Here is a 16507-nt window from a genome sequence, read left to right on the forward strand (position 1 = left end):
TCTCGATAACATATACATTATGCAAAATCAATACGTGAAATAAAATACAATTAAAAAAATGAAAATATATAAAAAATGTTTTACCTTTGGATTATATTACAGATAGTTGCCAATTGTTTTGTACAAAAAATAAATAAATAAAAAATATTAAGGGACGAAAACACAAAACATACTAAAACCACGCAAGAATAAAAAAAAAAAAAAAAAGATTTTTTTTTTTTTTACAAATAAAATGATACTTGATATATTTTATATTAAGTTATTTTTCTGATCAACTCTTTTAAAATCTCATGTTCCAAAACTGCGTGGTAATATCTGACTACATTTGTGTTTAAAATATGACATGCTGTAGATAAACCACCACCACGCTATTTACTGGTACAGAATAAATTGTTTATTAAAAGAAAATGGTGGAAATCATCAAATACAGAGACTTTACAATCCTATATCTGATGGCAAATATCCTCTAAGGTCAGTGTATTGTTGGTCATAAGGCACAGGAAATATATATATATATATACATCAATAAGGCAAGCTCAGCACAGAGGGGTGCTCTGACTGCATACGTTTGCTTTTTGTGATAAGTATTATTTATAATAATAAGCATAATAAAACCTTTCATAATAAACACAATAATTTATATAATAAAAACACATTCTTGCTGACAGGAATAAAGGTTTGACCATCTGCATACCATAAGCTCAGCTCAGTGACACAGCAGTAGATGATGAAACCACAACCTTCATTTAAGATCAGACCTAACACAAGACATTTTATATAACTCTGAGATGCAGATGATGAAGGAAGCACAGCTGGGATGAGGTGGGCGAGTAGTGAATAAGTGTGTTTGGAAAAGGAGTGAACATGTGACTGAGAACTATAGATATCCAGGGTCATGTGACAGCTAGTGCTGTGATGGTGGACGCTGAACCACACCGGAGAACATAGAAACACATACATATATGAACACTTGGGTGTGCAAAACATTTAGGTGCATTTTTGGTTTAATCACACACTTTATAATGAGCAAACTACTTCTTTGGTAGATGTCATCTGTAGACATTAACAGAGATTAACACTTTCAAAGCAAGCGTGAGTTCGGTGCTTGTTTAACAAGAACTCTCAGGTTAATATTTATTAAACTTTTCCAAATACTATTTTAACATTCCATGTATATTTATTTACAGTCTGATCTTAATTATACATATAATCTCTCCACCATTAATGTGAATGGTGGATGTTGTTAGAGTCTGCCACTCTTGGTTTAAAAGTTAACTAGCCAATCCAACAGATACTGCTGAACCGTATCCCTTTAAAAAAAAAAAAACTCTAAGCACTCTCATTCTCTTTCACTCTCTCATTCACTCTTGCTAAGTCAGTGCACATATAACATCAATAGAGTTTTTTTTTTTTTTCCACACTGTAAATCTGTTAAAAGTGATTAAAACTGAAGAACCAACAAATTTTGCCCACAGGCTTAACACATGGCTTAAATATGGCTGAGGTTTGGAGTCTTGCGTAGGGATTTGTAGTTTTTTTTAAATATGTGTAGGTGGAAAAAGTTCATTTCCTTTGATCAAGGGGATGTTCGCGTCTTTCCGTCCACTGTAAGCTCATACCTGACAAACACACACACATTTATATAAACATGTCTGGTGTCATGATCATGCACATTTTGCTAAATTAATGATATTCATTTCATTTTTTTTATTGTGGCATTTTCACAAAAACTGGCAAGAAATGTATGGGTCATATATATATATTTAGAGACTATATATATGTATATATATATATATATATATATATATATATACTTTGTATAAAGATTTTTTGTGTAAAGATTTAGACAATTTTTACATGGTGCATCTCATTAATATTATTTTAATGTGAACAAATATAGTAGAATTTAGCCTTCTGAAGCACGAAATATTAAATCAAAAAGTAAATAAAAATACTACTCTATTTTAATGTTTCTTTTTTACTTTAAAACGAGAATATAATCATTATAATCACAAATTTCATCCCCAAAATGATGCATTTCCATATGGCACAACGTGCATCAGAGGATTAAATAGTAAATAACCTTTGTAAAGTGCAATTATAAGTAGTGAATATCCAATATTCATATTACTTCAATACAGTAATCATCAATATCAACTTAATCTTTGTAAATTATATACAAATTTTTACCATTGCGTTGAGCTCTTTGATATTTCCTCAGAAGTCAAATCAACTAACACCTGAGAAACACACACAATACAAATTTGATATAAGAGTAATTTGTTCTTGAGGCACAACAAAAAACTAGAAAAGAATATTCAATAATACACATTGTGTAAGTGTTATGAACACTGTTTGGGAGGTTATTTATGGTATAAATGGCATGAGGACTGATATCAATGGGATGGATGTCACCTTTCCCAGCAGCCCTCTGTGTTTTGACAGGATTCCTCCTCCATTCTTCACAGCCACATCTAAAATTCTTCTGGGCAACTCCACGAGTGACACGCTGAATTCAAACCTACACAAACACGTGCATGCACAAACAGACACAAATAGTGTTTTATTTGATGCAAAATTATAACACTTGATTTATTGAAATGCGAGAGCAGACTGGAAGAAGAAACCGCTGGGGGGGGAGAAAGAAACTGACGTTTGATCGTAGATCGGGTTCACCGTTTTCTTTATCGTGTTTGTTTTTCTGCGTCCAGAGCGTCGTTTATCAGGAAGCAAATACAACCGGACGTAGGGATCAGAACCACTTTCAGTAGAAGAGATCAGATTCCTGCAAACAAACACAGAAATATAAATACTTTCATATTAAATATGTCTCAGATGCATCAAAAATCATATGTAACTTACCTGCAGCTGTGCACCACGACAACTAGTTTGTTTCTCTGGGGACTGTGCCTGATGGTTAACCAAATTTCCCCCAATGGAGCGAAACCAGGTGAAGCGCCACTGTAAACACAGACGGATTAAACTGTAGTTGTGGAGTTGCAGTCACATGAAAGAAACAATAACTCATATCCTCCGCTTTGCACAGACAAAAAGGTCAAAATTAGAGATGCACCGATACAAAATTTCTCAGCCGATATGATAGCCGATTTTCTTAAGGAAAAAAAAAATCTCTCCCAACTCGTACTGTAAACTATACAGGGAACACTCTCATTTGGTATATTACTGTAATATAAGAGGTTAAAATTAACAACAAAGCCCAAAATATTATATTCAACTGCTATTTATTTTCAGATATAATAATTACACTCAAATAAAATATTTGTATACAACTCGCTACAAATAATTGGTGTAGGGAGTAACTGCAGACCTGGCAACCCTGGCTTGATGTAAGGGAGATCCATTGGGTCAATTAAAGCCTGCTTTAACGTCACTATTTTTTACACTGTTAATAATACGTTATTGTCACATTAACTTCAACAGCCCTAAATTCAACACAAGAGACATTGTTTTTAAACAATCGGCCAATAGCCGATAGTGAAAGTAATTGCTTTCCTCGGCTGATACGGTTTATTGGTCGATACATATGTGCATTCCTAGTCAAAATATGTTAAAAATGTTACAACATACTTCTGTAATTGTAGCATTGTCTTCTGGAGCTCCTGGGTGGTGCTGGGATTGGAGATGTCAGACGCTATGCTGGGTGTGGGCTCTTTGTGGTTCAGGTGTAGCAGAGAGCCAGAAATGGCCAGGTTAGACGAGCTCCGCCCTGATTTATACAGACGGCTAGGCGAGTCCTCCAATGGCCTGCTGTCTATTAGGGGTTCCACCCGTGGGGAGGGTGTTGGGGTGGGTTGGGTCTTGGATGTAGTGTTGGGCAGCTGGGCTTTGGATGCCGGGGTGGGCTCTGAAACATTGGGCCGCTGAGAGGAGGGGCTAGGGGTCACGCTGGAGCTGGGACGGCGGACCTGAACCGAGGACGGCTGATCCGATGCAGCCATCTTATCCACAGAGAGAATCTGAAATAAAAACATGTACAGATATGCCTTGGTTCCTTATCTTTTTCTTTTAGAGTGTTTTTAACATGTCCAGGCAAGATGGAGCCTTGGTACAGGCCAAAGTTCATTTTTTTATTTATTTGACAGTCATGTTTAGCTTGCTCACTTCTTGATTTTGAAACACAAAGTTTTGATTTTGTTTTTGGGGTCTACTAGTTTTTTAGTAGGTTTTTTAATGCTTGAATGTTCAAATAACACATTATGTTTCACATATTTTACATTGTTGTAGCACCTCTCTTCCCATTCTGTCATTAGCACTCTGTTTAGTTCTGGTTTCTATGAAGCCACTCCTTCCAAAAAGTGCAATGTGCTCTGATTGGTCAGCTGGAAAGTGTGTTGTGATTGGTCAACCTTTTCGAGCATGTTTAGGAAATGTCACACCCCTTACCACAGTCGCGAGTTTCAACACACTACTAATGCAACTCAACCAGGCCTTGCCCCTTTTTTGTTTGCATATGCCTTGGGCTGGAATTATTTATATGAGGAATATTATGGCGTACATTCCCAGAAGAAAACTCAAGACTACAATCGAGGAGTTTAGAGAGTTCAGAAACAGTGCGCACTGATATAGAAAAATATATAGCTTAAGCATAATATGTCTTCTTAAAGGCACTATTTTTTGACTGAAGCTGCTTTGAGACAATATATATTGTTAAAAGTGCTATAAAAAAGAAGTACAATTTGAGTAGGCTATAGTTTTAGCTGGTTTCATCAATGCTGTGGTCACTTCCAGTTTAGTTTTTATTGTATTTAATGGACATATTCCTCATTCGTTCTATCTTAATTTTAGTTTCAATTTAAGGTTTCAGTTGAGGTATAGAGAACTTTGTAAGAGCTATTTACATGTAAAATATGCAAGACCTTTGAAGTGAAGATTTGCAAATCCTGCTAGGTGAACTTTAAATACATTTTATGTACAATTTATTTTAATTCTGAAAAATTCCTTTTTACTCCACCCATCAATTAACTCTTTCCCTGCCATTGACGGAAATTTCCATCTTTCCATGTTTTCACTGTTATACGGTAGGGGGCGCTGTTACGCATCTTCCGAAAGAATACTGAATCTGCTTTTCAAAAGACATGTGAATAAACATCGAAAACAAGCGACAGCATATGTAAGCAGATGCACGTGTAAAATAACACGATAACCAACATTAAACAGCATATAAATCAAAACTGCCTAATGTTACTGAATGAAATGTCGACCCAGGACGAGCTATAGGACTGTGGAAGCATTAGGGGTGTTTATGAACTTAATCTACTCCATCTGTGTTTTGATCATCATTCTAAATCCAATCTGGGTGTAGTTTTCGACAAAACCGAGTTTTTCTCAGCTTATTGCTCAAAATATATATATTTTTTAACAATCAAGAGTTGACAAAAAAAAAGAATGCATTAAGCTAGAATAAAACGGTTTTCTTTTTTCACTTAAAAGCAGATGGGCTGTTCTTTCTTTTGATATATTGCATGTTCAGATATTCAAACAACAAAATATTATAGGGGCCATTCAAATTTTGTGAAAATTATCAAAAATGCTGGCGGTGGCAAGCAAAAAGAAAAGAAAAGAAAAACGCTGATTTTTCAGTTCATTATTATGTTAATATTATATTATAGTATATTTAATATTTATATTTATGATCTTTATTTTTGTAATTTTTATTTCAGTTAGAGCTTGAACCATTGTTTTTAGTTTTGTTCTGTAAGTTTTCCTTTCTATTTCTTTCATACTTTCAATTAAATGATGTTATTTGTTATTAAATGATGTGTGTGTTACCCTAAGTGCCATCTTCATCTTGAGTGTAGCACCAGGTCCTGAGTTCTTGAGAAGAAATCGGTCACTGATAGTCATCTGATCCTTCTCCAGCAGCTCTTTCAGAGAAAGATAATACGTCCCTAAGGAACACTCGTGTTTGTCATCCTTTACCTGCACACGCACACACACACACACACACACACACACACACACACACACACAAACAAACAAACAAACAAACAAACATCAGAATGTGCAAGAAACATCTGTCCTGTAAGCATGGAAACTTCCAGATTTTTATACTTGCTACCTCTTGAAGGGTTCAAGTTTACAACTTTTGGTTACCAGCCCACATTTTTGACCTCTAGACCTCATAACCCCATGTGTACGTGTCTGTTTGTGCTTTACCTCCACTTCAAGTTTTTGAGACATTGGATTGTGGATCAGGAATGTGAAAGCCTCCTCCCAAACCGGCTCGTTGGTTTTAAATCGTGTCTTTAATGACAAGGGAATGTGAAACATTTAACCATCAAATATTTAACAAATGTGAAAACACAAAGGCTCTGATCCTGGAATTATTGTACCATACAAAGTCACAGTAAAGTCTGATTTAAGCAACCCTGCAGTATCACCTTCTACAGCCAAATATTGTTACACAACGAAAGCTAAACATATCTCTACTGTTAAATATATTGCCAGTGTATTTATTTATTTATCTCTTTTCATGCAAATCCACTTCAATGAGCTTCAAACTATTTTTCATATTCAAAATTGTACATGTTAGAATAACACAATATGCATCTCTGAAATTAAAGACGCATATAAAATAAAGAAGCAATCACTTGTGTGTGTCAGTGTGTTTACCTTGCTCTCAAAGGATTTGTGTCCCACAGTAAACTGGACTAATGGACTGGGCACACTGGTGACCTTTTTACCGGACTGGAGAATATACAAATGTTTATTAACATCCCTTCCACATTCAAACACGTTCCAATATACCATATCAAACTTAACCGCACATACTAAAGCAAAGAACAACAAACAAACAACGTGTCATTTCAAATATAAACAATCCGGAATACATATTTACCTAATAATGACTTGAAATTATGCTTAGTAAACATATCATATTTACTCCTGTCTAGGGAGTCTATATGAACCACACCTGTGGCTTGCTGTCAGTTACTATAGACATTTAAGTCGTGAATAAATATTTATATTATTACATTATTCTGAAAGTATAACCATAACATTTAAACATTCACCCCCGGTTTCACAGACAAGGCTTAAGCCTAGTCCCAGATTAAAATGTTTGAGCTGTTTTAACTAAAAGAAACTTGCACAGACATATTTTTAAATTCAAGATGCACACCAGTAATGTTGTTTTCTAAGGCACATTAATAAAAGCTACGTAAATGTCCTAATTTAACTAAGGCCTAATCCTGGCTGAATCTAAACCCTGTCTGTGAAACCAGGCCATTAGGCCAGGAATTAAAGTCAAGCAACAAGTATTTTTACTGAGCCGTACATGTTAAGTAAAATACTATAAGTAATTTTTTTTTGCCTTTTCATGTTTTCTTTTTGATTTTATACATTTTAAATATGAATCTAATTGCTTGTGGCAAATCGACAGTATGCCATAGATGTGGTGGACGTTGAATTTGGAAATATTTCATTCAATTAAAGGATGAAAATAATTCAAAATTCTTTTTTGAGAATATTGGCATATTTTCCCTTTATGAATGGCATTTACTATACTAATATCAGGACTTGTTCTTAAGCATGGTCTTATATGTTGCATTTATGTAAGATCATGTGCGTATACATACGTTTGATTCATAAATTACTTGAATCAAATGCAATCAACTCAGAACTGTGAAAATGAGATTGGAAAGCTGTCTGAGATTACCGCGAGTGAAAAAGCCTGTGGCATTCAGAGAGCCTGTTACTGTCTGAATGCAGTGCGTTTCAGACGCAGGTCTGCATGCGGTTAATCGAAGCACGCGGACAGCACACACGCTACTGCTGCAGATCATCTTACACACAGTCACCTTGAGAGCTCTTTCTACATCTTTCTTTATGTATGTGTGTGTAAATTGTGAGAAAACTGGTTGTGTTACCTTTTTCGCTTTATTGACCGTACCCTTCTTCAGACCTGCATTGTTGAATTCTAGAGGATTGCGCTTATTTCCCCAAGCAGAAAAGGACGAGACACACGCGCAAACAAATACAAATACAGGCAGGATTATTAGGATTGCATGCAGTTAAATTTATAATTGCACAAAAACACACAGACACAGAGTACTCATTCGTACACAACACAATGAATCAATGATGGTTACAGTATTAATGCTTGGTAATCTTGATGAAATGAGGAGGCCTGAGAAACGGTCCAAGTAAAACACAGGTCAGATGTTAAGGACAGTGATGAAAGAATGAAAGAGAAATATAGACAAGGCAATCCCAAGAGAATCAGTTCAACCCACACTTCACTGAAAATCAACCTGCAACAATTCTAATGGCAGAAACCACGCAAGATGATAAAATGAGCCATTACAGCGACAATTATACAACAGTTGTTTACGGTCCTCGAATTTGATTGGCCAAGCGTGCTGATGATTTATAAAATATAACTGGAGCTTGCTTGCTGCTCAGCGACACAACAGTTGATTCTGTTTGGAAAAATTGAACAAATTTGTTGTGCAAAGCTAGACAAAAAAGTTTTTTTTTGACAATATTATTATTTTAATATTGTTATTATTTTATTAGACAATAAAATTTTGCCTAAGTTGTTCAATATTACATTTCTTATAGAACTGTTGTATAAAAGCAATATCACACTCGTTATCATTCTGTTATCTATGGCTGAATCACAGCCACTTTCGTTTGTGTGACATCACTTAATTCTTATGCATTTCAAACAGTGAAGTGTAGAGTAAGAACTATTTCGGTAACGCTTCATTTAAAAAGTGTCTTTGTTACGTTACATGTACTCACTACAGAAATAACAGTAAATTATGCATAATTACAAGCAGCTAACCCTAAACCTAACCCTAAAGTTAGTACATGTTAATTAATATATTACTCAGTACTTCATTGTATAATTACACTGTAACAAGGACACCTTCAAATAAAGTGTAACCCCCGTTTCATTCAACATGCTCCCAAATTTGACACTACTATACCTCTACCTTACGTCCCCAGCACCTACACTACTGTTCAAAAGCTTAGAGTCTGTAAGATCTTTAATGCTTTTCAAAGAAGTCTCTTATCTTCACCAAGGTTAAAAAGAAAAACAGTAATATTGTGAAAATTATTACAATTAAAATTTTCTATTTTAAAATGTAATTTATTCCTGTGATGCAAAGCTGAATTTTAAGCATTATGACTCCAGTCTTTAGTGCCACATGATCCATCAGATCCTAATATGCTGATTTTGTGCTCAACAAAGATTTCTTATTATTAACAATGAATTCTGTTCTCCCCAATTCTCTGATGAAGTAAAAACATTTTTTAATATAAAATCGAAATACTTAATAGAAAATATTTAATAGAAAACTCTTTCAAAAAATAAAAAAAATCTTACTGACCCCAAACTTTTGACCTGTAGTGTGTGTCAATGCAAAAGCTGTCTTACAGCCCTGCCCCAACCCGTGTCATTGCTGGAGTAACACAATCCCACTTGTACACCAGTTTATTATGGTTACAAACAAGATCATGATGTAATCACTGAGGCTACATTCACACAGTGAATGTTCGAGATTCACAAGCAAATGTACTAACAGGTGCGAGTCTCAAATTGTCCCGTAAATAAAACAGCAGACAGGAGTGGGTCGAATAATGTCTGTATGGACATGTCACTGAAGTCAATCCTTCTCTAACATAATTAATCCACAAATATTTTGTCTATTTTGAGATATTGACCAATAACTACTTCATCCTCCTGTCTAAACTAAAACTTTACTGATCTCAAATAATTTGAAAGTGAATTCTGATAAAATGCATTTAGTAAATCATTTTTATTTCAGAAATGATGTGCATGCCTCCTTAGTTATCATATGGTATTATCATGTGTTTGTGACTTTTTGTTGTTGTTGCATTTTTTTAAATAATTTTTCAGAAATAGTATAATGGAGATGTGTATATATGATAATACAAACAGTGATCGGCCAACCTGATTTCTAGATATCGGTATCATCATTGGTCAATAAAAATAAAAAAAACGTATCAGCAATATGCCCATAACCACATCATAACCTCATTTAGCACTACAAACAGGGCTGATAACCACATTCTGTGTGAACATATAGTCAATAAGATTTCCCTGAACTGCCTCTGACACTCTATATTCAAATGCCCTCTTTAAAGGAAAAATTACACCTTTGCACTGGAAAAACAACTGCACACAAAAAAATGGCTGCATTAACACCTCTAATACAGAGACTATTTATATCTATGCAAAATGCAGACAGGGCCTCTCTAAACACTAGCATGCTGACAGGAGGAACCACGACATAAACAAATACAAACAAAGCAGTCCGCAGAGTTCGAACAGCATTACAGGAAGAATTTACATGCAAAAGGGAAGTTGAGATGAAACTATGAAACATTTGTAAATGAAGTAACCAGCTGTTAATGCACCAAATGCAGGTAAAATGCAAGCAGAACAATCGAATGGAAACGCAGCAGAGTGACTCACAAACATTGTCCTGTAGAGGGCAGAAGTGTTCTCACAGAACACCAGCCCAGCAGAGCGGCGCTCTCTCAGACACCCACTGCCCACGTACCCCTCAAAAACACTCTTCACCCCGAACGACAGGAAACCAGAGCAGGGCAACAGAAAGAAATAGAGGATGAAAGAAGGAAAGGCAAAGTGTAGTAGGAGCAGTGATGTCAGATGAAATAGGGAAGGTGGAACATTGAGAAATAAGGAAGCAAGAAAGAAAGCTTGTGTGTGTGTGTGTGTGTGTGTGTGTGTGTGTGTGTGTGTGTGTGTGTGTGTGTGTGTTAATACTCACTGGCAGATTTTTGGCTGAGTCCAGGAGCACCAGCAGTAACGCTGATGACAGTCCATCATTGGCCTGTCCTTTATCTGCTTTAATGCTGCTTAAAACCTGAAAAGCAACACATACAACTTTCATTAGTGTGTGTGTGTGTATGTGTATGCGTGTGTGTGATCTGCATTTTACATGCAATAAGGTGCAACCCTATAACTATATTTACTAAGATTTTAACCCTACTGTTTCGGCTACCAACATTTTTTGTCTGAAATCAGTGACCGAAACAAAAGTTTAATCAGCGGTTCTACGACAGCATGTTCTGACTGTGTTTAGCATCTATTGATAATAAGAAGAATTGTTTAAGCACCAAATCAGCATATTATAATGCTTTCTGAAGGATTCAAGGATCATGTGACACTGAAGACCAGATTAATAATCCTGAAAACTCAACTTTTCCATCACAGGAATAAATTACATTTTAAAATATATTAAAATTGAAAATAGTTACTTTAAACGCAATATTTCACAATATTACGGTTTCTGCTTTATTTTTATTGAAAGACTTCTTTCAAAACATACAAAAAAATCAACCCAACCCAAATTTTGATTTTGTTATTTGATATCATATCATCATATCATATCACTATGTTGTGTTTAAGGGAAGTGTTATGTTACCTCATCGAGTTTATCAGGCGTAGGGAGAAGAGAAAGCCATTCAATCTTCAGGTGAAGCTTCCCTTTAGCGGTATCATCAAGTTTAAACCACTGTACACAAACACAAGTCGGGATTTATTATATAAATAAAATACGTTTATAATAGGTTTATTACATAAATGTAAAACTTTATACAAATCATTTATTAAAGGGATAGCTCACTCAAAAATGTATATTCTGTTGTCATTTACTCATCCTATGAACCACATTTATGATACTTTTATAGTATTTTTGTCATCTTGCCAGTTCACTTTCATTATATGTAAAATAGTGGTCCAGGACATTCTTCAAAAATTAACTTTTTATGCTTCACAGAAGAGAAAGAGAAAGTCATATGGGTTTGGAACATTAAGCTGAGTAAATAATGTTTTACATTTACATTTTTACAAATAAAGTTACATTTTTTGAGTGAACTACTAATTTAAGCATTTGTCTGTACAAACTTTTAGCTCAGATATTTAAAAACCAAGCTGAACAGATGTAAGACCAAAATGAGACAAAAAAAATATTTTTGTACCTCATCTACTTTCTGTTCCTTCTGTAGTTCATCTACGTTGAGAGTAAGACTAAAGAACACAGGAGGAGAAACATCAGATTAACACACACGCACACACAAACACAAACACACGATGGGTTTCTATGTTTTATGGGGACTTTCTATAGACATAATGATTTTCATACTGTACAAACTGTATATTCTAGCCTCTAACCCTAACTATCACAAAAAACTTTCTGCGTTATTACATTTTCAAAATAACATAATTTAGTGTGATTCATAAGCTGTTTTCCTCATGGAGACCAAAAATGTCCCCACAAGGTCAAAGATTTTTGTTATTTCTATGCTTGTGGGGAGAAAACGTAGGGACTAGCTGAACAACAGACACACACAGACCATACAAATCTTTCTGAAGTATGACGACTTGTGATTATTTGATGATTGATTAGATCATTACCTTCCCAGAAAATCATCCTTATCTGTGTCCTCATCATACAGCTCTATCTCCAAATTCTGTCCTGAGTTATCGTACACTAATGCCTAAAACACACACCATAAACACCTCAGTTAGCAATTCAAAACATGTCAGCGATAGACACACTTGCTCACAAATCAGCCCCTTACCTCATACACTTCATTCCATTTAGGGTTTAACGACTCTTTGATGACTTTGGATCTGAAGAGCTGATTACCGAGTTGAAGGACCCCATACGGGTCCGACTTTCCCTTTATCATACCACCCAGAAACGTGTCCTTCCCCACCAGGTCCTGTGCCTCCAGAAAGTGAATCCGCAGAACGCCCTACACCAAACACACACGCATTATATGGTAGAAATATTATCTGTACACAATGTATGTGCAGCGTGTATATGTGTGTGCGTGTCACCTTTGGCATAGGGAAGCGGAGTCTGGAAATCTGTGCATCACTTACAAGTGGAATAGTGATTTTGTTTGGCAGCACAAGAAAACTGTATATGATATCCTGAATAACGCTGTCACACAGACCACTGTAAGAGAGAGATAATAAATATAAATAAATATATAAAAACAAACTAGTCAAATGCGTTAAATTCAGTCTATCCACCCACCCGTCAATAAATACATACAGCTTATGAACCATTATTTTCCAAAGATTTTTTGAAGGGCTATTATAGTTTAGAAGTTGTATGGACCACTTTATACTTTTTTTGGTAATTTATTCCTGATAACCGTAGTTAACATCTACTTTCTTTATCACTGTATATATACAGTATATGTGTGGTTGTGTGTGTGTGTACGTTAAAGCTCCATAACGCTTCCTCCATCCTCCCCCAGCAGTTCTCCATTAGTAGCATTTTCATTTAAGTATTGCCATTTATAGTGCCATTTATAGTAATTGAAACCTCTTTCGTCCCCAGTATGTTAATATGACTCCATCTATAGCATTATTTTTCAATTAATTTGCATTACTTGAATATGTACTTCATTTGAGAGTGATCAAATAATTCAGATTGATTTCAGCTCCGATGTCTGAGCAGAAGAGAGCATGAAATATGACTCTTCTGTAAGGGTGTGTGTGTGTGAGAGAGAGAGGGAAAAATATAACAAAAGACAAGATCTCATTCCCCACGCCTAAACCACACCAGCTCCACCTATAATATGACTATAAAAGGAGAGAGAGAGAGAGAGAGAGAGAGACTCTGGAAAAACACATTAAACTCTACATTTGGACACACACGTTGGTTGATGGTGGGGGATCCTAGGGCCTTTAAGATAAACAGATTAATAAGAGACACCATCATCACCATCACAAGTGGGTGTAACCTCTGATGTGGTCTGACAGGAAGAGCAGCATTTCTGAGACTAGCGTGAGTGTGCATAATTTTTGTGTGAGAGACTGTTATCCGTGTCACCTCAAAATAGGTCATGTGACAGCATGTGTGTGTTTCAAAGGGAGGGTGCCTGATCCACTTTCCAGTTTCATGAATCTGACATAATAACAGGACTACATTATATATAATGCATGTGGGTGATGGCTGACACGTGTCACTCACTTTATTCCAGGGATGTCCAGCATATTTGTAAGACCCGTCCAGTTTATATCCAGAAACTGAGAGAGATAAAGCCACATTTAACATTGTTTAATACATTATGGTTGTAGATGCAAATGCCTGTGTTTGTTTCCTATAAAATATATTCTTTATCTTTCACAGCAGTAACAAGGCCATTGTGTCATGAATTGCGTGGAAGCAAAGGCGGTAGTCGGATCTAAATGCAGCAGACTTTAATAAACACAGAACGGGAAAACTCGGAACAGGAACGTACATAGATTCAATAACTGACAACGAACAAAAGAGCACACAGGATTTAAATACACAGAGGGGATGAGGGAACGAGACACAGCTGGGGCAAATGAGAACAACGAGAGGGACCAAACGAACTAACAAGGCAACACACCTGAAACAAGGGAACTAATAATTAACATGACTAGGGATACAATGAACAAGGCAGAGAAACAAGATACAAACTGAATGCAAAAACCAAAGACAGTGAAACCACAACCATGACAATAAACAAAACCGTTACATTATCCCCCCCTTCCATAAGGCGTGGCCTCACGCCGTATCAGAACACGACCTGGGCGGGAGGGGTGGGCGTCATGGAGTCCCAGACAGGGTAGTCAGGACCATAGACTCCATGACGGTACCGGTGAGTGGCGGAGCAGGACATGTAGGTGGCCACGGAGGACCAGGAAGTGCCGGTGGCCATGGCGGAGCGGGAAATGCCGGTGGCCACGGCGGAGCGGGACGTGCCGGTGGCCACGGCGGAGCGGGACGTGCCGGTGGCCACGGCGGAGCGGGACGTGCCGGTGGCCACGGTGGAGCAGGACGTGCCGGTGGCCACGGTGGAGCAGGACGTGCCGGTGGCCACGGTGGAGCAGGACGTGCCGGTGGCCACGGCGGAGCAGGACGTGCCGGTGGCCACGGCGGAGCAGGACGTGCCGGTGGCCACGGCGGAGCAGACTCAGACAGGGACCAGGGCAGGGCATACACAGAAGGGGATTGAAGCAAAGACAGTAGGGAAAAGCACCATGTCGACGTGGCCTTCATGGTCCCCACCGGACCCCTACTGCCCCCCCCAAAAAAGTTCTTGGGGAAATTAAAGCGAATAGCCTCCGGGCTGGCATAGGACTCTGGAACAGCCTCTTGGGCCTGAAGAGACATGGGCTCTGGGACGGCCTCCGGCCAGGCAACGGGCTCTGGGACGGCCTCCGGGCAGGCAACGGGCTCTGGGACGGCCTCCGGGCAGGCAACGGGCTCTGGGACGGCCTCCGGGCAGGCAACGGGCTCTGGGACGGCCTCCGGGCAGGCAACGGGCTCTGGGACGGCCTCCGGGCAGGCAACGGGCTCTGGGACGGCCTCCGGGCAGGCAACGGGCTCTGGGACGGCCTCCGGGCAGGCAACGGGCTCTGGGACGGCCTCTGGAACACGGAAAGGGCAGGAGACAGTCAGCTGGGAGGTGTGTTCTGTCCAGGCACGCAGGGCCATCATGGCATAAAAGGCACGGATAACTCTCTGGGCCATAGCTGGGCTGACAGAAGTAGCAGGTGGCTCACGAACGGTCTCTGGGCTGGTAGCAGGCTCTGGGGTAGTCTCTGGGCAGGAATCCACTGCTGTGTGGGTAGCCCAAACACACATAAGAGCAGCAACATATACAGACAGGGCAACCTCCTCTTCCCCAACAGGAGTGACAGGAAGAACAGACCGTACTTGCATGACCTCCAGACTTCGGGATTTGCAGGGGGTTCTCTTCCTCCTCCTACGTCGGCGAGGGGGCGCTGCAGAGAATGATGGTTCTGGATGGGCAGGACTAGACTCAGACAACTGGGCAGGGCTGGACTCAGACAACTGGGCAGGGCTGGACTCAGACAACTGGGCAGGGCTGGACTCAGACAACTGGGCAGGGCTGGACTCAGACAACTGGGCAGGGCTGGACTCAGACAACTGGGCAGGGCTGGACTCAGACAACTGGGCAGGGCTGGACTCAGACAACTGGGCAGGGCTGGACTCAGACAACTGGGCAGGGCTGGACTCAGACAACTGGGCAGGGCTGGACTCAGACAACTGGGCAGGGCTGGACTCAGACAACTGGGCAGGGCTGGACTCAGACAACTGGGCAGGGCTGACGCGAAGAGCGAGCTCGGCCGTGCAGACGCGATGAGCGGGCTCGGCAGTACGGATGCGGCGAGCGGGCTCGGCTGTGCGGATGCGGCGAGCGGGCTCAGCTGTGCAGACGCGATGAGCGGGCTCGGCTGTGCAGACGCGATGAGCGGGCTCGGCAGTACGGATGCGGCGAGCGGGCTCGGCTGTGCGGATGCGGCGAGCGGGCTCGGCTGTGCAGACGCGATGAGCGGGCTCGGCTGTGCGGATGCGGCGAGCGGGCTCGGCTGTGCGGATGCGGCGAGCGGGCTCGGCTGTGCAGATGCGATGAGCGGGCTCGGCTGTGCGGATGCGGCGAACGGGCTTCCTCAGTGCTCGGTTAGAAACTC

The 16507-nt window shown here is 39.3% G+C and overlaps 1 protein-coding gene across 3 annotated transcripts in view; it reads right to left on the reverse strand.

Moving 5' to 3' along the window:
* Positions 1-374: 374 nt before the first annotated feature.
* Positions 375-16507, reverse strand: part of esyt2a (extended synaptotagmin-like protein 2a) — a 29599-nt gene continuing 13466 nt past the window's right edge. The window contains exons 7-23 of one of the 3 annotated variants that reach the window (XM_079613662.1): positions 14013-14068; positions 12866-12986; positions 12604-12780; positions 12437-12519; positions 12001-12049; positions 11445-11534; positions 10788-10883; positions 7890-7952; positions 6634-6708; positions 6178-6264; positions 5791-5940; positions 3589-3977; positions 2863-2961; positions 2654-2785; positions 2416-2521; positions 2191-2240; positions 375-1619 (exon numbers count right to left, since the gene is read on the reverse strand). In XM_079613662.1, the coding sequence (XP_079469788.1) occupies positions 1577-1619; positions 2191-2240; positions 2416-2521; positions 2654-2785; positions 2863-2961; positions 3589-3977; positions 5791-5940; positions 6178-6264; positions 6634-6708; positions 7890-7952; positions 10788-10883; positions 11445-11534; positions 12001-12049; positions 12437-12519; positions 12604-12780; positions 12866-12986; positions 14013-14068 (1866 nt within the window). In that variant the 3' untranslated portion in view covers positions 375-1576. Of the gene's footprint in view, positions 1620-2190; positions 2241-2415; positions 2522-2653; positions 2786-2862; positions 2962-3588; positions 3978-5790; positions 5941-6177; positions 6265-6633; positions 6709-7889; positions 7953-10468; positions 10571-10787; positions 10884-11444; positions 11535-12000; positions 12050-12436; positions 12520-12603; positions 12781-12865; positions 12987-14012; positions 14069-16507 lie in introns of all 3 variants that reach the window. The other 2 variants (XM_079613661.1, XM_079613663.1) reach the window with 2 other exon arrangements.

The sequence above is a fragment of the Phoxinus phoxinus genome, assembly GCF_949152265.1.
Source record: "Phoxinus phoxinus genome assembly, chromosome: 5".
Taxonomy (NCBI): domain Eukaryota; kingdom Metazoa; phylum Chordata; class Actinopteri; order Cypriniformes; family Leuciscidae; genus Phoxinus; species Phoxinus phoxinus.